This window comes from Mandrillus leucophaeus, unplaced genomic scaffold, assembly GCF_000951045.1.
Source record: "Mandrillus leucophaeus isolate KB7577 unplaced genomic scaffold, Mleu.le_1.0 Scaffold663, whole genome shotgun sequence".
Taxonomy (NCBI): Eukaryota; Metazoa; Chordata; class Mammalia; order Primates; family Cercopithecidae; genus Mandrillus; species Mandrillus leucophaeus.
In genome coordinates, this window is record NW_012107175.1 from 1,694,883 (window position 1) to 1,717,794 (window position 22,912).

The 22,912-nt window shown below is 38.3% G+C and overlaps 1 protein-coding gene across 1 annotated transcript in view; it reads left to right on the forward strand.

Moving 5' to 3' along the window:
• Positions 1-22,912, forward strand: part of LOC105554912 (serine/threonine-protein kinase 32A-like) — a 102,372-nt gene that overhangs the window by 49,480 nt on the left and 29,980 nt on the right. The window contains exons 3-4 of the mRNA XM_012001553.1: positions 6,389-6,444; positions 7,512-7,663. Coding sequence (XP_011856943.1) covers positions 6,389-6,444; positions 7,512-7,663 — 208 coding nt within the window. The remainder of the gene's footprint in view (positions 1-6,388; positions 6,445-7,511; positions 7,664-22,912) is intronic.

Genomic DNA, 22,912 nt, shown 5'->3' on the forward strand with positions numbered 1-22,912 from the left:
AGTTGATGGGTGCTGACGAGTTGATGGGTGCAGCACAGCAACATGGCACAAGTATACATATGTAACAAACCTGCACATTATGCACATGTACCCTATTATTAAAGTATATTATTATTAAAGTATAATAATAATTTAAAAAAAAGAAAGATTTACATAAACAGCAAAGTGTGCTGTTCTCAGTAGACTCACTTATGTTCATGATTTGGTACTTGCTCAAGCTGAAATCAATTTTTAGAAAAAATAAAATCTTTTACAAAGATTTTTACCTCAAAAATAGAAAAAACAAAGGGTTTCCTGCCTTACCTTCTACAAGGGTCTTCTCTGAAATTCCAAGCATCAGGGTGTTATAACAGACTCTAAAAAGGGTTTAATTTTTTATTTCCTTTAACATTGCTTGAGACTGAGAAGATGGTAAGTGAAATAAAACAAAGGAAATAAAAAGTATCATCACTGGGTTTCAGAATCAGCATGGTTTATGCTAAGGGAAAGACTTGGAAACCTTGATTCAACATATAATTCTAAAAGGAGACAGGAAGAAATCCCATCTTGTTTCCTCTGATTCTACCTTTGGGATGGGTAGGTATGTTACACAATAAGAATAACATTAAAATGACTGCTATAAAAATAGTAGTTAAGAGCCTGGGTCCAGAATGAGAAAGGTAGATATTGAATTTACCTGAGTACAACTAGGCAGACTCAAGTGAGTTGATTTTACCCACTCCTCCACTCAAATATTGGGTATGGCTTTGCAAAAACATTCAACCAGTTATCTGCATAATTGGTCGTAACTTTCCATGTGACTATAATAAATATAAACTTGCTAATGAGAAAAGTGTAATTTTAGTGTTTAAACTATTTTTTCCCAAATAATAGTTCCTAGATGCGGTTTTATGAGCCTTATTGGGTACCCACACAAAGGAGATAGAATTGTCTGTTGGACTTTTTGGAAAACTTTCTTGGTTTTCAAAAAGGTACGTTTCTAAAGGATTTTTATGTGTAGTTTTGACTAAAAAAGGCTTTGCCTTACTTTTTGTTTTTAAAATCTAACCTCAACATTAATATGTCACTATACTAGTTATAACCATAACAAATTATTTCACCTCTATGAGCCTGAGTACCTTTAATTGTATACACTATACGGATGTGAAGATAGAAAGTGACACAAAAATGAAACATGTACTGACCACCCTCATAAACAGATCCCTTATGCATATAGAATGTCTGTGCCTGGTTGATTAGTGATGGAATGTGTACCCACCCAAAAGAAAAACTCTGAAATAAGTACTTTTAGATATTTATTTTTTTAATATTCCAAGTAATTATCACAACATTAAGGTGCATTCAACTTTGTCTGTTAATGTGATATACCTTCAGGCAACCTTTAGGGTACTGTACAGATACAATGGCTGCGAAGGCTGGGATGAAAAGACCTGTGCAAAGCAGGACTCTGAGGCACATAAGGAAGGCCTCAAAGTTACATTTCCTTGACTTCATGTCTCAAACACCAAAAGCAATGGCAACAAAAGCCAAAATTGACAAATGGGATCTAATTAAACTAAAGAGCTTCTGCACAGCAAAAGAAACTACCAGCAGAGTGAATAGGCAACCTACAGAATGGGAGAACATTTTTGCAATCTACTCATCTGACAAAGGGCTAATATCCAGAACCTACAAAGAACTCAAACAAATTTACAAGAAAAAAACAACTCCACCAAAAAGTGGGCAAAGGATATGAACAGACACTTCTAAAAAGAAGACATTCATGCAGCCAACAGACACATGAAAAAATGCTCATCATCACTAGCCATCAGAGAAATGCAAATCAAAACCACAATGAGATACCATCTCACACCAGTTAGAATGGCAATCATTAAAAAGTCAGGAAACAGGTGCTGGAGAGGATGTGGAGAAATAGGAACACTTTTACACTGTTGGTGGGATTGTAAACTAGTTCAACCATTGTGGAAGTCAGTGTGGTGATTCCTCAAGGATCTAGAACTAGAAATACCATTTGACCCAGCCATCCCATTACTGGGTATATACCCAAAGGATTATAAATCATGCTGCTATAAAGACACATGCACACATATGTTTATTGCGGCACTATTCACAATAGCAAAGACTTGGAACGAAGCGAAATGTCCATCAGTGACAGACTGGATTAAGAAAATGTGGCACATATACATCATGGAATACTATGCAGCCATAAAAAAAGGATGAGTTCGTGTCCTTTGTAGGGACATGGATGCAGTTGGAAACTATCATTCTCAGCAAACTATCGCAAGAACAGAAAACCAAACACCGCATGTTCTCACTCACAGGTGGGAATTGAACAGTGAGAACACTTGGACACAGGAAGGGGAACATCACACACCAGGGCCTGTTGTGGGGAGGGGGGAGGGGGGAAGGATAGCATTAGGAGATATACCTAATGTAAATGACGAGTTAATGGGTGCAGCACACCAACATGGCACATGTATACATATGTAACAAACCTGCACGTTGTGCACATGTACCCTAGAACTTAAAGTCTAATAAAAAAGAAAAAAAAGTTACATCTCCTTTGCCTGTTTTCTTGCAGGCCACATACCCTAGCCCAGCCCTGTCAGAATGAGTGAGAACCAGGTTCTGCTTTTGCCCACACTAAAGCACTACCTTCAAGGCCCCATAAAGACCCAGTGTCTCCAGACAGCCTTTCTGTCTTCTTAACATTCAGAGCTCCATGAACCAGAATGAAAGTTTTGGAACATGATACAAGGACAAGACCCAAGAAGTAAACACCACTGAGGTTAACCTTGCTTTAGAGGTTAGAGAAAACACTGTAAGGACACCACACCATAGACTACGAAAACTCCAAATGTGTTGAAATGATGCTGATTCCATTTACCTCCGTATTGTCTGATAATACCCAGGTGCTACCATGGCAGCTTAAGGTGGTGTTTGCTGGGAGCTATGATACTCTTTCAGAAGTAATAGCACTGCTAGTAAAAGTAGTTGGTTCCAGGCAATGTTGTATGCACATGACCCATTTCATCTTCTTATAAACCTTGTGAAGTATATATTATTTTCATCCTCATTTTATAGATGCAGAAAAGGAAGCATAGATGTAAATTTCCAAGATTACATGGCTATTTATTGTTGGAGCTGAGATTTGAATTCAGGTTGTCTGTCTTCAGGGACTGTGCTCTTAATCTCAGCGGTCATGAAACTTTTCTGTAAAGAGCCAGGTAGTAAATATTGTGGGTTTATATACATTCTCTATTGCATATCCACTGGTTTTCAAACATAATCCTATACAAATTCAAAAACTATTCTTAGCTCATAAGAACTACACAAAAACAGATTACAAGTCCAATTTGGCATTTACTGTTCATATTGAGCAAGGGTTTAAGAACATAGTGAGTACACTATTCCACAGTCCCCTTAGGCAAATCCTATATGTTTATAGTACTATTAGATTTCTGTTGACAAAATAATCCACAATTCTGATTTCATCACTCTCTCTCTCTCTCTGATTTTGTCCAAATTTACGAGGTTTAGTTGCATTTTCAAGTTAGTCTTCCTGCTAACTAGTGATTCTGTTGTTGAACATTTAAGAAGGGACTGTCAGGATTGAATAAGAGAGTCTCTTCCATTCACTTTTTTTTTTTTTTTTGAGAAAGGATCTCACTCTGTTGCCCAGGCTGGTGTGCAGTGGTGCAATCACAGATAACTGCAGCCTCAGCCTCTTAGATTCAAGTTCCTCCCGCCTCAATTTCTGAGTAGCTGGGACTACAGATGTGCACCACCATGCCTAGCAAACTTTTCATTTTTTGTAGAGACAGGACCTCACTGTGTTGCCCAAGCTAGTCTCAAACTCCTGGACTCAAACAATGCTCCTGCCTTGGCCTCCCAAAGTGCTGTGATAACACGTGCGAGTTACTGCATCCAGTTCTTATAGTCACTTTTAATCTATCACTGGCTTTCTCATTAGGTTGTATTTTTATACAAGGAAGTGACTTTAGACAGTATGGCACTAGACTAGAGGCTGTGTTTTTCTTTGATAAAGGCATAAATGAGATAAATGGCTCTAAGACTTTAGGCTTGTCCCTTTTCTGAGAAGTGACATTTGGGAGGTCACATTTAGTCAAAGCAGTTTTGCTAGTATAAATTTACCAGGATCCTGACATGTAATCCTGTATCATTTGCAGTAAGGTTAAAATGGTTTATGAAAGAAGGTGGTTCATGAAATGGATTAATATCAAGCTAGAACTTCATGCTTTCTAGGTACCTGCTGTAATCTTGGAGATTCAAAATGTCATCATGGCATTCTAGGCTAGACTGGTAGTGGAGAAATCACTGTGAGTTATTGGATTTGCTCAAGATAAAATCTTGAACTTGCAAATAAATCCTCAGCTTTTTTTAAACACTCTTGTGGTAAATAACACACAACTCAGATTCATGTAATGGATGTAAGAAAATCATTGCTTTGGTTATTTCAGTATGAAACTCAAGAGAAAACCTACAGAAGTGTTTTTAAAATTCTTCTGACCACAACCCAAGGCAAAACATATGCCAAAAAATATATCATGACACAATAAATGAAGCCGGGATTGTATATATATGTCTACTTCCAAGTATATGAAATGGAAGCAACAGTTTCAGAAGCAGTACTATGCTTACTACATTTGAGGCATTTCTGGCATTTTCTATTCTATTTAATTAAATTTTTAGTACCTCTTATTATTGCTACATTTATTTCATAACTCATTAATGGGTTTTGACTCACAGTTCAAAAACACTGCTTTAGAGAATCCAAATGTTCACACTATCCATATTTATAAGAACTAATTGTTTTGGGGTTCTTATGTATTCTTATAGCTTAGTTTGATCTATTTGCTAAGACCTGGCTATGTGAGAACTGCAAAGAGTTATGCCTTCAACTACCTAAGCCAAGAATTTTCTGAAGTGGCAGGGGAACCGGGGTGAGCAAAAGGACATATCATCTCCACCCTCATTGAGCTTATGCTATAGTGGATGAAATAAACTCAGAATTCAAGGCGTTTGAGAAGAAAAGTCATTCCCTTGAGTAACTATGTTAAGTACATAAACAGGTTTAGTGGTGCTTTCTTAGTACAAGTTGTCTTCTTTTGATCTAGGAGAGTAAGTCCAATTTTTTTCTCATGAGAAAATGGAGCCTCGAAGAGTCTGTCATTTATCTCTGGTCTCTTCATTATTTTGAGTCCAAGTACGGGATTATTTGTGATATACATGCTGCCTCACATGATCGAGTGGGTTTTATGATAGAAAGGGAGTTTGGAGTTGAGAAGAGGAAGTGATGATTAAGTCACATTGAAATGTTTGACTCTCAGATATCTTGGAAAGACTTTGAGAGGCACTGTAGCCAAACTTTTTCCTTCAGAAGGAGCTTATCTAGTTATTCTGGGTAATAGAGACAAACTAGGTCTTTTAAAGAGACAAATTATACCATTTAATGTTTCACAATATTTTCTGAAAAAACTCCTAAAATCCCTTATTTGGAATTAAATTCATCTAAATCCTTATTTCACAAACCAGGAAACAGAGTCAAACATTTTCTCAGTGATCAAGGCAAGAAACCAAAGATTGTCACCTGCACAGGAGAATCTATGATTTGTTCTTCTCATCATTATACATTTCACAAGCAGTGACTCAAAAAACCTATAAACTAATCAACTATTGCTTCTTCTAGGGACTGAAATTTTAAAATTTCAGACGTGGAGGATCGACTCTACTTCAAAGCAAAATTCAGTGGACTTCTGCACACATGTCCATTCTAATCTGTTACAAGTCTGCACTTTGGAGATTAGTTCATGCTACACACTTAGAGGTGTAATAGTTTCCTACTTGGGAAAATTGAAATTCCTTGGATACAAAAGAGTGGTTGTAGTAAGAAAAGAGGCAAGGAGAACATTTTAAAGTGCTGATCCTCGGTAAAGTCATACATATGATGCACCTGGGAGCAGATCTTTCTGAAGTCGTTCTGCGCTCAGAGATGTTTCTTCTTACCTTGCTGCCTATGTCAAATTCTCTGTGATATGTTCTTAGAGTCCCATGACCTCTCTTCTTCACTTGCAGCGGGAGCTTGAATTTCCCATTTATTTTTGTGACTATTTAGTCTATAAGAGTCTCTGTCTTTATAGGGCCCTTACTTGACTACAGACTCCATAAAGGCAGAGATTCTATTTTTACTCTATTATTATTGTATTCCCAGCACTAAGCACTATGATTAATACATAATAAGTGTTCAATAGATGTTTATTGGCTGATGAGATTGGCATTTTAAGGTAGTCTGAGATCATGTTATTTATTAGCTACTAAAGGAAATCGGTAATTACTCATGATATTCTTCTTTTTTGTTGTTTTACAGTCAACTTTGACCACTTTGAAATTTTGCGAGCCATTGGGAAAGGCAGTTTTGGGAAGGTGAGAACAAATTGAAATGATTAAGCACCAGCAGGGTTATGTAGCCCAGGGAACAGAGGGTCCAGAAATGTTCATATTATTGAGTTGCTGGGACCACAAGGAAAGATAATTAAGTGAAAATGTTTTTATAATGGATTTTTATAAAATTATCACCACAGTTTAAGAAAAGCGCATGACAGGCAGCTACATAATGAACATGCACTGTTCTCTAGAATAATCTCATTAAACTCAAATCTGTTTAGTCTCAGTAAACTTTAAGACTTTTCTTTCTACCCTAAAGGAGATGAAGATTTCAGAATCATTTTCAGATTCTACCAGCTGTACACCCAGTAATAGTTATCTCGTTTATGGAAGAGTTCATTATTTTCATGTGGGAAAGAAGCCACCTGATTTCTATTTGTTTCCTCATTTGTATAATGTTTTTATCTTAAGAAATATACATATTCAGTCTAATTTTTTTTGCAAGAAACTTCTGTATTCAAACCCTGATTACTAGTTTCTCAATGGAGACATACTTTAAGAGAATAATATTTCATATTAAACTTGCATTTTAAAATCATTTTCTGTTTACTTTATCAGGTATTATATAGACCTCTGAAGAAATTTCAGAAACATGGACATTATATTTAGTGTTTTTCCAGTCCTTAAAGTCCTTTTTGGTTATGTCATCTATGGTTGTAAACAGAAATTCTTTGCACAGTATTATTCAGCTTGACAGTTTAGTCATGTCTATTTCAGTCACTCAAAGCAGGATTAAGGATGTACTTGTTATTGGAATATTCCTGACATGGAGGCAGCTATTTTCACTGAAATGCTGTCTTAAGAACCCAAAAAGCAAAACCAGGCAAAATTGTTTGAGAAAAAAGAGATCCAAGAATTGAACTGGTGCATAGAAAAGAAAATGAAATTTTTAATCTAAAATCAGAGCTAAGTGGGAACTTTTAGCATTGTGTAATTTGCAAATGTTAAGGATCCAAGCCACAGTAAAGAACATGTCTTGTTCTGTCTCTCATCACCATGATCCACTATCTCCCTAATCACTCTCTCACTCGGGTTTTCACCATTAGGTCTGCATTGTACAGAAGAATGATACCAAGAAGATGTACGCAATGAAGTACATGAATAAACAAAAGTGTGTGGAGCGCAATGAAGTGAGAAATGTCTTCAAGGAACTCCAGATCATGCAGGGTCTGGAGCACCCTTTCCTGGTTAATTTGTGGTGAGTAATTTTACTGGACCTCTGAATAGAGACATTCCTAATATTGGTGTGCTAGGGGAGGTCCCCAAATGCCTCTGGGACCTCAGCCCCGGCTGGTATCCAGGCTCTTGACATAATTGCAAGAAAGAGTTCAAGGATGAGTTGGAAAACAGTGAAAGTGCAGAGATTTATTGCAAAGTGAAAAGTACACACTCAAGAGAGGGGAGCGTGGGTGGACTCCGGTGAGTGTCATGTAAGGCGGTTTGAGGCTGCTGCCATATGGGTTTCTTTAACCAAGGGGTGAAACATTCATGAAGATCCCTGAAAAAAGATGGAGATTTCTTGGAACTGTGGTGCCACCTATTTTTACACCAAATATGAATGTTCCTAGAACTATCATGGTGCTGGTGGGTGTATGATTTAGTATGTTACTGAGTGTACGATGAGGTCCTAGGTGAAACCTAGGTCAAATCCTGCATGATGGAGAGGACCCACAGACTCTCCGAAGGAAACGCACTGCTCCTGCAGGACCCAGGAGACTCCCCCAAAACTGTGAGTGCCCCAAATGCGGAAGTGGGGAAGGGAGACGCTCCTTTCCCAAACACACACCCCCACTGGAGAAGCTGAAGGTCTGTTTGCTGGAGAAGTTTCTGACTTTACCTGGAGCTGAGTCAAGCTGAAGAGCCTAGTGAAATACACCAGGAGAGGAAGCCGCAGAAAGGCCCTGGGAGATTGCTGGGTCCCCAAGCATGCCATTCCTGCCTGGCACCACAGGGATCCAATGGGAGAGGAGACGGGGATAAAATTCCATAGGGAGAAGCAAATCTCTAGCTGAACTTTGTAACAGTTTGAACAGGGTGAGAAAGCGCCTGGCCAGGACTCCGGGGAGGGCACAAATCCAGTGTGCAGACTCCACAGGCAGGGGAGAAACCAAGCCCTTTTCTTTTGCAGCTGGGAGGTCGGTAGCCTGGGGCAGGTTGCCGGTATTGCTTCTCTGCTTGGAAACAACGTGGCAGCTGTGTGTGTGTGTGGTGGTGGGGTGGGGGGAACACGGTGGGAGTGAGACTGGCCCTGACAATCCGCAGAGACAGCCATAATCCTCCTAGGCACACAACTCCAGTGACCTGGGAATCCCAGCCCCATCCCCCACAGCAGCAACAGCAAGGCCCATCCAAGGGAGTCTGAGTTCAGAGACACCTAGCCCTGCCCCCACCTGATGGTCCTTCCCTACTCACTCTGGTATCAGAAGACAAAAGGCATATATCTTGGGAGTTCTAGGGCCCTGCCCACTGCCAGTTTCTCCCCATACCACCACAGCTGATGCTCTCTGGAAAAGCGCCACCCCCTGGCAGGAGGACAACCAGCACAAACATAGAATATTAACCAAAGCTAAGAACCCTTACAGAGTCCATTGCACTCCCTGCCACCTCCAACAGAATAGGCACTGGTATCCACAGCTGAGAGACTCACAGACGGTTCACATCACAGGACTCTGTGCACACAACTTCCAGTACCAGAGACAATGATCACTGCAGTTCAGCTCACAGGGAACCATATCCATAGAAAAAGGAGGAGAGTACTATATCAAAGGAACACCCCGTGGGACAAAAGAATCTGAACAAGACCTTCCCTTTGAAAGAGACTACCCAAGTGAGAAGGAACCAGAAAACCAACCCCTGGTAATATGACAAAACAAGGCACTCGAAGGCCCAAAAAAATCACACTAGTTCACCAGCAATGGATCCAAACCAAGAAGAAATCCCTGATTTACCTGAAAAAGAATTCAGGAGGTTAGTTATTAAACTAATCAGGAAAGGGCCAGAGAAAGGCAAAGTTCAATGCAAGGGAATCCAAAATACAAGAAGTGAAGGGAGAAATACTCAAGGAAATAGATAGCTTAAAGAAAAAACAATAAGAAATTCAGGAAACTTTAGACACACTTTTAGAAATGCAAAATGCTCTGGAACGTCTCAGCAATAGAATTGGACAAGTAGAAGAAAGAAATTCAGAGCTCGAAAACAATGTTTTCAAATTAACACAATCGAACAAAGACAAAGAAAAAAGAATAAGAAAATACAAACAAAACCCCCAAGAAGCCTGAGATTATGTTAAATGACCAAACCTGAGAATAATCGGTGTCCCTGAGGAAGAAGAGAATTTTAAAAGCTTGGAAGATATATTTGAGGGAATAATTGAGGAAAACTTCCCCGGCCTTGCTAGAAATCTAGACATCCAAATACAAGAAGCACAAAGAACATCTGGGTAATTCATTGCAAAAAGATCTTTGCTTAGGCACACTGTCTTCCTTTTGGTGGGTTCATGGTATCGCTGACTTCAGGCGTGAAGCTGCAGACCTTCACAGTGAGTGTTACAGCTCTTAAAGGCAGCGCGTCTGGAGTTGTTCATTCTTCCAGGTGGGTTCGTGGTCTCGCTGGCCTCAGGAATGAAGCTGCAGGCCTTCGCGGTGAGTGTTACAGCTCAAAAAGGCGGCGTGCACTCAAAGAGTGAGCAGCAGCAAGATTGTGAAGAGTGAAAGAACAAAGCTTCCACAGTGTGGAATGGGACCCAACCAGGTTGTCACTGTTGGCTCAGGCAGCCTGCTTTTATTCCCTTATCTGATCCCACCCACATGCTGCTGATTGGTCCATTTTACAGAGAGCTGATTGGCCCATTTCATAAAGAGCTGATTGGTCCGTTTTGACAGGGTGCTGATTGGTGCATTTACAATCCTTTAGCTAGACACAGAGTGCTGATTGGTGCATTTACAATCCTTTAGCTAGACACAGAGCGCAAGACAGAAAAGTTCTCCAAATTCCCACTAGATTAGCTAGATACAGAGTACTGACTGGTGCGTTTACAAACCTTGAGCTAGACAAAGAGTGCTGATTGGTGCATTTACAATCCTCCAGCTAGACATAAAGGTTCTCCAAGTCCCCACTAGACTCAGGAGCCCAACTGGCTTCACCTAGTGGATCCCGCACCGGGTCCACAGGCGGAGCTGCCCGCCAGTCCCGCGCCATGCGCCCGCACTCCTCAGCCCTTGGATGGTTGATGGGACCAGGCACCATGGAGCAGAGGGCGGCGCTCGTTGGGGAGACTCAGGTCATGCAGGAGCCCATGGCGGGGTGGAGGCTTGGGCATGGTGGGCTGCAGGTCCTGAGCCCTGCCCTGTGGGGAGGCGGCTGAGGTCCCATGAGAATTTGAGCGCAGCGCCTGCAGGCCAGCAGTCCTGGGAAACCTGGTGCACCCTCCACTGCTGCTGGCCCAGGTGCTAAGCCCCTGCCCGGGGCTGGCAGCGCCAGCCGGCTGCTCCAAGTGTGGGGCCCACTAAGCCTGTGCCCACCCGGAACTCACGCTGTCTCACGAGTGCCGCGCGCAGCCCCAGTTCTTGCCTGAGCCTCTCCCTCCACACCTCCCCGCAAGCAGAGGGAGCCAGCTCTGGCCTCGGCCAGCCCAGAGAGGGGCTCCCACAGTGCAGTGACTGACTGAAGGGCTCCTCAAGCGCCACCAGAGTGGACGCGGAGGTCGAGCAGGCACCGAGAGCAAGGGCTGCTAGCACGTGGTCACCTCTAAAAAGTACACAGGCAACAAAGACCATGATAAATGCAATGGTACCTCACATTTCAATACTAACATTGAATGTAAATGGCCTAAATGCTCCACTTAAAAGATACAGAATCACAGAATGGATAAGAACTCACCAACCTACTATGTGCTGGCTGCAGGAGACTCACCTAGTATGCACGTACTCACATAAACATAAAGTAAAATGGATGCCAAAAGCAAGGAGGGGTAACTATTCTTACATCAGACAAAACAAACTTTAAAGCAACAGCAGTTAAAAGAGAGACAAAGAGGGACATTATATAGTGGTAAAAGGCCTTGTTCAACAGGAAAATATCACAATCCTAAACATATAAGCACCTGACACTGGAGCTCCCAAATTTAGAAAACAATTACTAATAGACCTAAGAAATAAGATAGATAGCAACACAATAATAGTAAGAGATTTCAATAATCCACTGACAGCAGTAGACAGGTCATCAAGACAGAAAGTCAACAAAGATACAATGGATTTAAACTATACCTTGGAACAAATGGACTTAACAAATACATACAGAACATTTCATCCAACAACTGCAGAATACACATTCTATTCAACAGAGCATGGAAGTTTCTCCAAGAGAGACCTTATGATAGGCCATAAAATGAGCCTCAATAAATTTAAGAAAACTGAAATTATACCAAGCACTCTGTCAGACCACAATGGAATAAAACTGGAAATCAACTCCAAAAGGAAACTTCAAAACCATGCGAATACATGGAAATAAATAACCTGCTCCTGAATGGCATTGGGTCAAAAACAAAATCAAGATGAAAATTTAAAAATTCTTTGAACTGAATGACAATAATGACACAACCTATCAAAACCTCTGGGATACAGTAAAGGCAGTGCTAAGAGCAAAGTTTATAGCCCTAAATGCCCACATTGAAAAGACTGAAAGAGCACAAACTGACACTCAAAGGTCACACCTCAAGGAACTAAATAAACAAGAATAAACCAAACCCAAACCCAGCAGAAGAAAGGAAATAACCCAGATCAGAGCAGAACTAAATGAAATTGACACACAAAAAAATACAAAAGATAAATAAAACAAAAAGATGGTTCTTTAAAAAGATAAATAAAATTGATAGACCATTGGCAAGATTCACCAAGAAAACAAGAGAGAAAATTCAAATAACCTCACTAAGAAATGAAACAGGAGATATTACAACTGTCACCACTGAAATACAAAAGATCATTCAAGGCTACTATGAACACCTTTATGCACATAAACTAGAAAACCTAGAAGATATGGATAAATTCTTAGAAAAATACAACTCTCCTAGCTTAAATCAGGAAGAGTTAGATACCCTGAACAGATCAATAACAAGCAGCACATTTGAAATAGTAGTTTAAAAATTACCAGCAAAAATGCCCAGGACCAGATGGATTCACAGCAGAATTCTATCAGACATTCAAAGAAGAATTGGTACCAATTCTTTTGATACTAAGGAAACCTCTGTAATTCATCCTATGAAGCCAGCATCACCCTAATACTAAAACCAGGAAAGAACATAACCCGAAAAGAAAACTACAGACCAATATCCCTGATGAACATAGATGCTGAAATCCTTAACAAAATGCTAGTTAACGGAATCCAACAGCATATAAAAAAGATAATCCACCATGATCAAGTGGGTTTTGTACCAGGGATGAAGGAATGGCTTAATATACACAAGTCAATAAATGTGATATACCACATAAACAGAATTTTATGATCACATGATCATCTCTATAGATGCAGCAAAAAGCATTCAAGAAAATCCAGCATCCTTTAATGATTAAAACCTTCAGCAAAATTGACATACAAGGGACATAGGCCTTAATGTAATAAAAGCCATCTATGACAAACCCACAGCCAACATAATACTGAATGGGGAAAAGTTGAAAGCATTCCCTCTGAGAAGTGGAATGAGACAAGTATGCCCACTCTCACTACTCCTCTTCAATGTAGTACTGGAAGTCCTAGCCAGAGCAATCAGACAAGAGAAAGAAATAAAGGGCATCTAAATCAGTAAAGAGGAAGTCAAATTGTCACTGCTTGTTGGCGATATGATCATTTACCTTGAAAACCCTAAGGACTCCTCTAGAAAGCTCCTAGAACTGATAAAAGAAGTCAGCAAAGTTTCTGGATACAAGATTAATGTACACAAATAGATAGCTCTTCTATACACCAACCAAGTGGAGAATCAAATCAAGAACCCAATCACTTTTACAATAGCAAAAACAAAACAAAACAAAACACTTAGGAATATACCCAACCAAGGAGTAGAAAGACCTCTACAAGGGAAACTACAAAACACTGCTGAAAGAAATAATAGATGATACAAACACATGGAAACACATCCCATGCTCATGGATGATTAAAATCAATATTGTGAAAATGATCATACTGCCAAAAGCAATCTATAAATTCAATGCAATTTCCATCAAAATACCATCATTCTTCACAGAATTGGAAAAAACAATTATAAAATTCATGTGGAACCAAAAAAGAACCTGCATAGCCAAAGAGACTAAGCAAAAAGATCAAATCTGGAGGAATCACACTACCTGATTTCAAACTATACTATAAGCCCATAGTCACCAAAACAGCATGGTACTGGTACAAAAATAGGCACATAGACCAATGGAACCGAATAGAGAACTCAGTAGTAAACCCAAATACTTACAGCCAACTGATCTTTGATAAAGCAAATGAAAACATAAAGTAGGAAAAGGACACCTTTTTCAACAAATGGTGCTGGGATAATTGAATAGCCACAAGTAGGAGAATGAAACTGGATCATCATCTCTCACCTTATATAAAAATCAACTCAAGATGGATTAAGGACTTAAACCTAAGACCTGAAACTATAAAAATTCTAGAAGGTAACTTGGAAAAACCCTTCTAGACATTGGCTTAAGCAAGGGTTTCATGACTAAGAACCCCAGAGCAAATGCAATAAAAACAAAGATAAATCGCTGGGACCTAATTAAACTAAAGAGCTTTTGCATGGCAAAAGGAAGTCAGCAGAGTAAACAGACAGCCCACAGAGTAGAAGAAAATCTTCACCATCTATACTTCTGATAAAGGACTAATATCCAGAATCTACAATGAACTCAAGTAAATCAGTAAGAAAAAAACAAATCATCCCATCGAAAAGTGGGCTAAGGACATGAATAGACAGTTCTCAAAAGAAGATATACAAATGGCCAACAAACATAGGAAAACATGCCCAACATCACGAATGATCAGGGAAATGCAAATCAAAACCACAATGTGATTCTACCTTACTCCTGTAAGAATGGTTATAATAAAAAAATAAAAAAACAGCAGATGTTGGCATGGATGCAGTGAACAGGGAACACTTCTACACTGCTGGTGGGAATGTAAACTAGTACAGCCACTGTTGAAAACAGTGTGGAGATTCCTTAAAGAACTAAAAGTAGAACTATCATTTGATCCAGCAATCCCACTACTGGGTATCTACTCAGAGGAAAAGAAGCCATTATTCAAGAAAGATACTTGCACATGCATGTTTACATGCACAATTCACAGTTGCAACCCAAATGCCCATCAGTCAACGAGTGGATAAAGAAACTGTGGTATATGTATATATGATGAAATACCATGCAGCCATAAAAAGGAATGAATTAACAGCATTTGCAGTGACCTGGATGAGATTGGAGACTATTATTCTAAGTGAAGTAATTCAGGAAGGCAAAAACCAAATATCATTTGTTCTCACTGATATGTGGGAGCTAAACTATGAGGACACAAAGGAATGAGAATGATACAATGGACTTTGGGGATTTAGGGGGAAGAGTGGGGCAGGGGGTAGAGGGATAAAAGACTACAAATATGGTGCAGTGTATACTGCTCAGATGATGAGTGCAACAAAATCTGACAAATCACCACTAAAGAACTTACTCATGTAACCAAAACCACCTTTACCGCAATAACTTACGGAAAAATAGTCAAGTACGACATTGGATTTAGTTGGTCTTAGCCAGCTTGGCCTACACCCTGGTTTTTCAGGTTCTTATCAGTCCCTAGTTTACACAGCTATTTCAACATTTTCCTTTTGCTAGTCATGTGAAACTGCTGCCTGGAATTTTCTATTGTCTTGCTACCACCCTTTATTATTCCTGTCTCACTTTCATCTTCATCCCTACTGTTACATAAATGCATCTTGATTTCAAAGCATGCATTCATAAAATTCTCATTAGGATCTTCCTCAGGGTCTTTTGTTCTCCTTAGTTTCTTTGGCTTTATCGTGAAAGAACATTTTTCTTTTATTGTCACTAATAAATACTTCTTGGTTCAGTTGTCACAGTTCCCCCTGTCCTTGAGGTCTATATATATATATATATATATATATTTTAAGCATTGTAATTAAATGTGCTGACTGGGAATGAGTTCAGATGTCTTATTAGTTATTAGATACTTTTTCCCCCCGTAACCTGCACAGGAGGAACTTTCATTACAAAGCATGGCCTCATTGGCAGACTTGAGGTTGATATTTAGAATTTATACAAAGCACTTTCTCCCTTAAACTAACTAGCAATAAAACTGATTGCTTTGTAGCGTTATTTCTTAGGTAGCCACATATACACCTGTCAGTTAGACAAGGATAGGTTCTTCCTTTGTCAACAAGTAACTTTTGGCAGAGATGAAGCTGACTTGTGTCACTGACTAGACATTAAGTGACTGTGATTGCACTCAAAGCTATTTCCCTAATCCAAGGCACAGAAAATGGCGGAGAATCTTGCAGTATCTATTACCTCCTATTCTTTTCTTGTGTGTCGAGGTCTTTTTGTGTCACCTTAATTTTATTTCACATTTTAATGCATCCATTATGTTAAGAGGTAGTTCTTAAAGCTAATTCAGGATGACTGTTATTTAAATATGCATACCAAGCAGTTCTGACTTATCAGCAAAGAAAAAAAAACAGTCTTTATTCAGAGAACGCTAATGGAAAAATAATTGAGGTTTTACTCTGTGTTTAGGGACATCCTTCTGGAGAAATCAGTGCATAAAACCTGCCTCCATCCATCTTTAATTATTACAGTTCACTTAAAATACAATTTGCTCAAAGCCTCTATGCCACAGTTGAAAAGAAGATGGTTTTATGTGACTTGGAAATAGGTCTATTACAGTTTATGCACTATTCAGACAGGGTAGAGTCTAATTTCAGCTCAAGCGCAGTGTATGTAATCAGTAAGTTAGAGTGGCCTATTCAAAATGCTGCCATGTAAAAAGCTAAAATGGATGCAGATCTTTCTTCCCTACCCTTAGCAATCATCAAATTGCCTTTCTTGTCGTCTCTCTGCGTCCTGAGAATGACAAGGTATGGTCACTTCACAATCTCCCTTTGTTCAAAGTCACATTTTTCTTCTTCAAAAGTTTAACCAACTAATTTTTTTTTTTTTTTTTTTTTAAGCCCGGGGACCCATTGTAAGGCCTCAGCATTTTACTTTCTCATATTTGTCTTTCATCACTGTGTGGGCAAAGTTGATTTCATTCTGTTCCTTTTTTTAAGAAAATGGGTATTGTGAGGCTTTAAGCTGGCCAAAGATGATAGATTTTGCTGTTTGCTAACTTGGTGTCATTCCAGACAACATTCTGTTCTCCATGCATACTGACCTGGTGGTAACATGTCATATAACCTATTCTTTCTGTCTCACTTCTCACATTGAACCTCACAGTGGAACACTGGGCATATCATTAACAACGATAGAAGAGAGAGAAGAGACTTACCTCCCCCCAATAATTCTGGTACTACATTCAAGACTAGAAACTAACTGGGAGGAAGAACTCTTAAAGTACAACAGCAACCCCCTTTTGTCTTCCAAACCATGAGATAAAAATCTTCACAAATCTGTATCATTCTTCCTAATAAATGCTTTCTGTTTCAGTAAGCACAATATATTCAGTGTAAGTTTCTTTCCACAGCTATAAAGCATCTTGCAGTGCTTCTGAAGGTGTGATTGTGAGTGTATTAGTCAGTTCTCACATTGCTATAAAGAAATACCTGAGACTGGGTAATTTTAAAGAAAAGAAGTTTACATAGTTCATGGTTCTGTAGGCTGTACAGGAAGCATAGTGGCTTCTGCTTTGGGGAGGACTCAGGAAGCTTCCAATCATTGTGGAAGGCAAAAAGGGGAGCAAGGCATCTCACATGGTGGGAGCAAGAGAGAGGAAGAGAGAGTCACTACACACTTTTAAATGACCAGCTCTCTTAAGACCTCTATCATGAGAATAGCACCAAGAGGATGGTGTGAAACCATTCATGAGGATCCACCCCCATGATCCAATCACCTCCCTCCAGGCCCCACCTCCAGCATTGGGGATTACAATGCAATATGAGATTTGGGTGGGGATACAGATGCAAACCATATCAGTGAGTAATTTAGTTCATCATTTTTAAGTCACATGGTTATATGATAGCTTTGATTGTGTATAAACTTAGATTTATAAATGAAATGAACAAAGTGCTATGGCCAGTACCCAGCACATAGTAACATTTTGTCTTACAAATATTCGTTCTTTTCCTTCCTTACTTCATGAAGTTATGACATTCTGAACTTGCCCATCTCTGATGGTTCATTGTGGACATCTAAATGACAAATCTGAATGGTGCTTGGCCCCAGGACATCATGGAAAGCTGTATGTGCAGGGTCAAGGGGGTTATCTTCAACTCATTCTCTATAAGATCGTATGTTGTTTGTTTTGTTTTGTTTTCTATCCTAATTCTGCAAATTAAACAAACGTCAAGACTCCCCAATATATTGTGTGCAATTTAATCAAGATTTTATGTCCTGAGATTAACTTTTAGATTTATCTTTACCTCCTGAAAGCATCAAAAGCTTAAGAAGCATTGTATTATTTATAAAGTAACAGCAATACTTTTAAAATTTCTGTCTTCTTTGTGTACTCTATTTTACTGATATGCTGTGTAGGCCTCTCAATAATACTTTCAATAATCTCATTCACGCTAAAATGCCCCTAGCTTCTGGAGATTTAGTTATAAAATTCTAGTTTTTCAGGCTGAGAGAAAACAAATTCTTCCTTTTTTAAGCGAGTTAATGTTAAGAAGTTTGTTATATGTATACATTTATACCTATATACAAACGTATATGTTTTCAAAATCATATATGTATATACATATCACATATATATGTGTGTGTGTATATATATGTGATATGTGAAAACTCTTCCACTCATTGCAGTCAACTTGAAAAACAGAAAATTACCTAGAAAAATGAAAATTCTTTGATAATTCTTATCACCTTGTAACAATCACTTCTGACATGTTGGAGTATTCTTTCCAGTAAAATGTCTGCATATGATTTTCTGTTTTTGATCATGCGTTAGCCGCAATCATTCCTTCATTCACATATATATTTACTGAGCATCAAAAACAAGTTATAATTTGATTGTCAGGTAAAATACAAGATGCACTGTTATACTGTTATATTTGAATTTCAGATAAACAACCAATAATTTTTAGTATATGGCCTCAGTATCACATGAGATATATTTCTACTAAAAATATTATTTATCTGAATTTGAAGTATAATTACTCATGCTGTACTTTTATTGGTTAAATCTGGCAATCTTAACTGTATTAGAAACCCATGCTATGGGGATATCTTGGTGAGCAGAAATAGACAGAGCCCTGATATTAATCAAATGACACATGAATATATAAACTGTGAGAAGTATATAAAGAGAGTAAGTATGAAGAACTGTGTGTGTAGTATGTGGGTATGTATGTTATGGGGTTTCAGAGAAAGAAGTTAAGTAGTCTGGGGGCAGGGATGTTAAAGAAGAAAGAACATTTGGAAATAAAATTCAACCTGACTTGCCTCCAGGGACCTGGTTCCACTCAGAAACAGTCTTCAAATGTAGGCCATGTTATCAAGTGAATGCTGCCAGACAGGGCTGGCATCCAGGAAAAGTAAATAAAATCTTCTTGTGAGTCTGTCTCTGAGGGCTCTTCACAAAGCCCTGGCAACCCACGGCCTGAAAACAAATAGGCCCCAGTCTTTCCCAGCATAGTTGGTTCCCCAGGTGGCTTTTGTTAATTGAGATTAAACCTGTAGCTGCACACAACTCAGGGCCTCTATCTCTTTACTCATGTCCCTTGTCCCTGTGGATAGAAAAGGTCCATATGTGGTTTCAGGAAATTAGGACACCAGATCGTCTGTTTTAACTGGAAAGGGTTACCTGTACTGAGAGTGTGACAAGAGTCCTTTCCGATTCTGAACATAGCCCAATAAATGGTATCAACTTTAAATAATGAGATTCTGAAAATATGATTAAGTATCGAGTTTGCTGGAGCCCAGAGCTTAAGGATGGCTACCTGGGAGCACAGATTCACTTTGCCCAGAATATACACTCCAATTAGCAGCAGTTATAAGTGGGGTTTTAAGAAAAAGAGATGAGGCAATTCCTAAATTGTTCACCAAAAATTTACATTAAAATAACCTAAGCTATTGATGGACTATACATTATTCTTTGTATCACAAATTACAGGAACACAAAGATAATGGGTGCGGCAGCTAGTCAGGAACAAAATGGCTTTAAAATATTGTCCTCGAGCGTGGGTTTGAGGGTGCGACTGACGTCCCATACTCATGTTTCTCTAAACCTAATAAATTGTGCATATCTCATATAGCTCAGACTGCTCTGAGCTATTTTTGTTTTCTCATTTCCCCCCTTTTCATCAAGATTTTGCAAAGAAAGCATTGTGGATGAACTTAAGCAGTTTTGGCTCCTTTTATGTTCAGGAACTTAGTCCTGCATTGCTAGGAAGTCTTATTCCCAGATGGTCCTGTCCCACATTTGGGGGAAGGGGAGAAGTTGAGTCTTAGTGGGGATTTTAACAGCATTAGAAGCGAAATTGGGATGGCATCACAGGGTGCCACAAATGAGACCTCAGCCAAGTCACTAATTTATGTAGCTACTGTTGCTTATGGAATCATCTCCAGTCTTCAGAATACCATGCAGTTAGTTTTCTCGGAATAAGTAAAACAGTGAGCTATACATAGTAGCAATATAATACACATAAGGATTATAATTTTAAAAAAGAATTTCTATGCCTGAATGAAAAAAAAATCTATTCCATTGGAAAGTCAACTGAAAACAACATGAAGAAAATTAAAATCCAGTCCTTTCTTAGAGACTTGTTGTAGCAGGAAATAATTCAAGATTTAGATCAAATTGTAGGAAAATAATAAAAACTGAAAAACAATGGTCAGGGCTGAATTTAAAAACAGGTGTGCTATAATTTTCTTCTGAACCATAATTTCTCTGTCTTCAGTTTACCATTTCTACCCAAGATAAATTTTATCAGGACCAACATACTCACAAAATAAGCTTTAGTATTATATTTGACTTAATTATTTGCATTAAGTGCAACAAAAATAATGAATGGCCATGTATGTATTTTTAAGTTGGCTTTGCTGGAACTTTTTCATAAGGAATCTCAGATTCGACTTCTAAAAGACTGTCTAAACTAGATATTCAAGCCAGTAATTCACCATCAAACTGCCTGTAGCATCTACATAAATTGGGTGAATTTCTTTCTTCTTGAGGTTCCAAAATATCTTGAGGTTTCTGGGCCTGTCAAATGGTGACATTCTTTACTTACTGCAAGATCAAAAAACTTGTGAGGGTACCATGTAGACAAGGTATCAGGTCAGTTTTCCCAAAGGACTTTTGATTTGGCTCTATAAAGTCAACTTCAATTCAGCAAAGCAGTTTGGTCATATCTGAAAGTATGTCATTTCACCCAAAGCCTTGGTAAAATGACCAGTGTCTCCAACTGTGTACTGTTACAGAAGAAAACAGGCTCTTACTGAACTTACACAAATAACAATATTGCCATAAATAAAGAGTATTCACAAATAGTTTGCAAATTCTGGAGGAATCAGGTAGAGAATAAGATGTTTCAATTTTGCTCATAAAAGTATACTTTACTTAATTGTTGTAAGCTCTAAATAGCTCAAAAAAAATTCTTGACTTTGGAAAACAAAACAAAAAGAATCAGCAATGTTTCAAACAAAAAAAAGTCATGAAAAAAACTTCAGTCCCGGCCAGGTGCAGTGGCTCATGCCTATAATCACAGCATTTTGGGAGGCAAAGGCAGGTGGATCACCTGAGGTCAGGAGTTCAAGACCAGCCTAACCAACATGAAAAAACCCCGTCTCTACTAAAAATACAAAATTAGTCGGATGTAGTGGCACATGCCTGTAATCTCAGCTACTTGGGAGGCTGAGGCAGAAGAATTGCTTGAACCTGGGAGGTGGAGGTTGCGTTGAGCTGAGATCACATCATTGCACTCCAGCCTGGGCAACAGGAGCAAAACTTCGTCTCAAAAAAAAAAAAAGAAAAAAAGAAAAATTTAGTTCTCTATCAGTTCAGTTCCATTTGATATTGGGTTCTGTTTTATCTTAATTTCTTTATATACCCTGTTCTGTTTGATATTGGGTTAACAATCTTCATGAACTGATAAACTTTTTTATTAGAATTCTGAAAGTTTTTACATAGTCCAATGATATGATTTCCAAAGCCTTCAGAAACTTGTATTCAAAAGTACTTCTCAGAGTCCTTTCCATGAAATTCCTTGAAGGATAAGCAAATTTTGAACTGTAGCTAATTATAAACCACTTTTTATGAAGAATCTAAGTAAAATAATAATTGTCTGTGGATGACAAAAGACTTAAAGCAGCCTTGGTTAAAGACAAAATTGACAAGGAAATTTGGTTATGCCTGCAGCATACAACAACTTGACATAACAATCATAATTATTATTGATCATATATACCAAAACATATTGGAACTTTTGGAATCTCATTCAATTTTGGAACAGATATTAATAATATTAATACATTTATACAAATATATTCAAAGAAAGTTAAACATCATTTCTTATTTGACAATGCTTTCTGTATGATTTAAACATATCAAATAAGCCTGATCTGCCTCTCTGGAACTTCTAGGGGCCCTCACATCTGAAAAGTTAGTTTGAGGAAAAAAGAAAACAAAGACTAAATTTTAATTTGAAATATGATTTTGGAAAGTTTGTCAAATATCAAAGATTTTAAAAACTTACTCAAAATATTCTTGCAGGTCACTATGTAATAATAGTCGTTTATTTAGCCAAAGCGATAATTCCAAGATTTCAAAAGCAAAAACCTTTACTCTTTGGTAGAAAGGAGACTCAGTTCCCAATCAAGAGACCTAATAGGGACAGCATGAGGCAAACTCTTCCCTCCTTTTCATAAGGAATCTCAGATTGTACTTTTAAAAGCCTCTCAAGACTAGATATCCCTGAGAGGTTACTTTTTTCCTGTTTTTCTTTTTTCTTTTTGAAGTTTAATCAAAAGGCAAACAAATCTTTTACTGTCTCTTATTCATACTATATCAAATTCTTGTTCAAAGGAGAATACCAAATTTTACTTTTATATGTGTTGTCAATACTAAAGTTTATTTTAATTAAACATTATAAACAAATCCATACAATCCCAGTGAGCTTTCACCGCAGAAGATTTTCATAAATCTTTTATAAACTATTACAATTTTCTATTAAAGAGAAGATCAAGGTTTCAAGAAAACCCTGTGGTTCCAAAAGAGGGGCCCAGACTCTGGCCTTGCATCAGTGACCTTTTGAGAT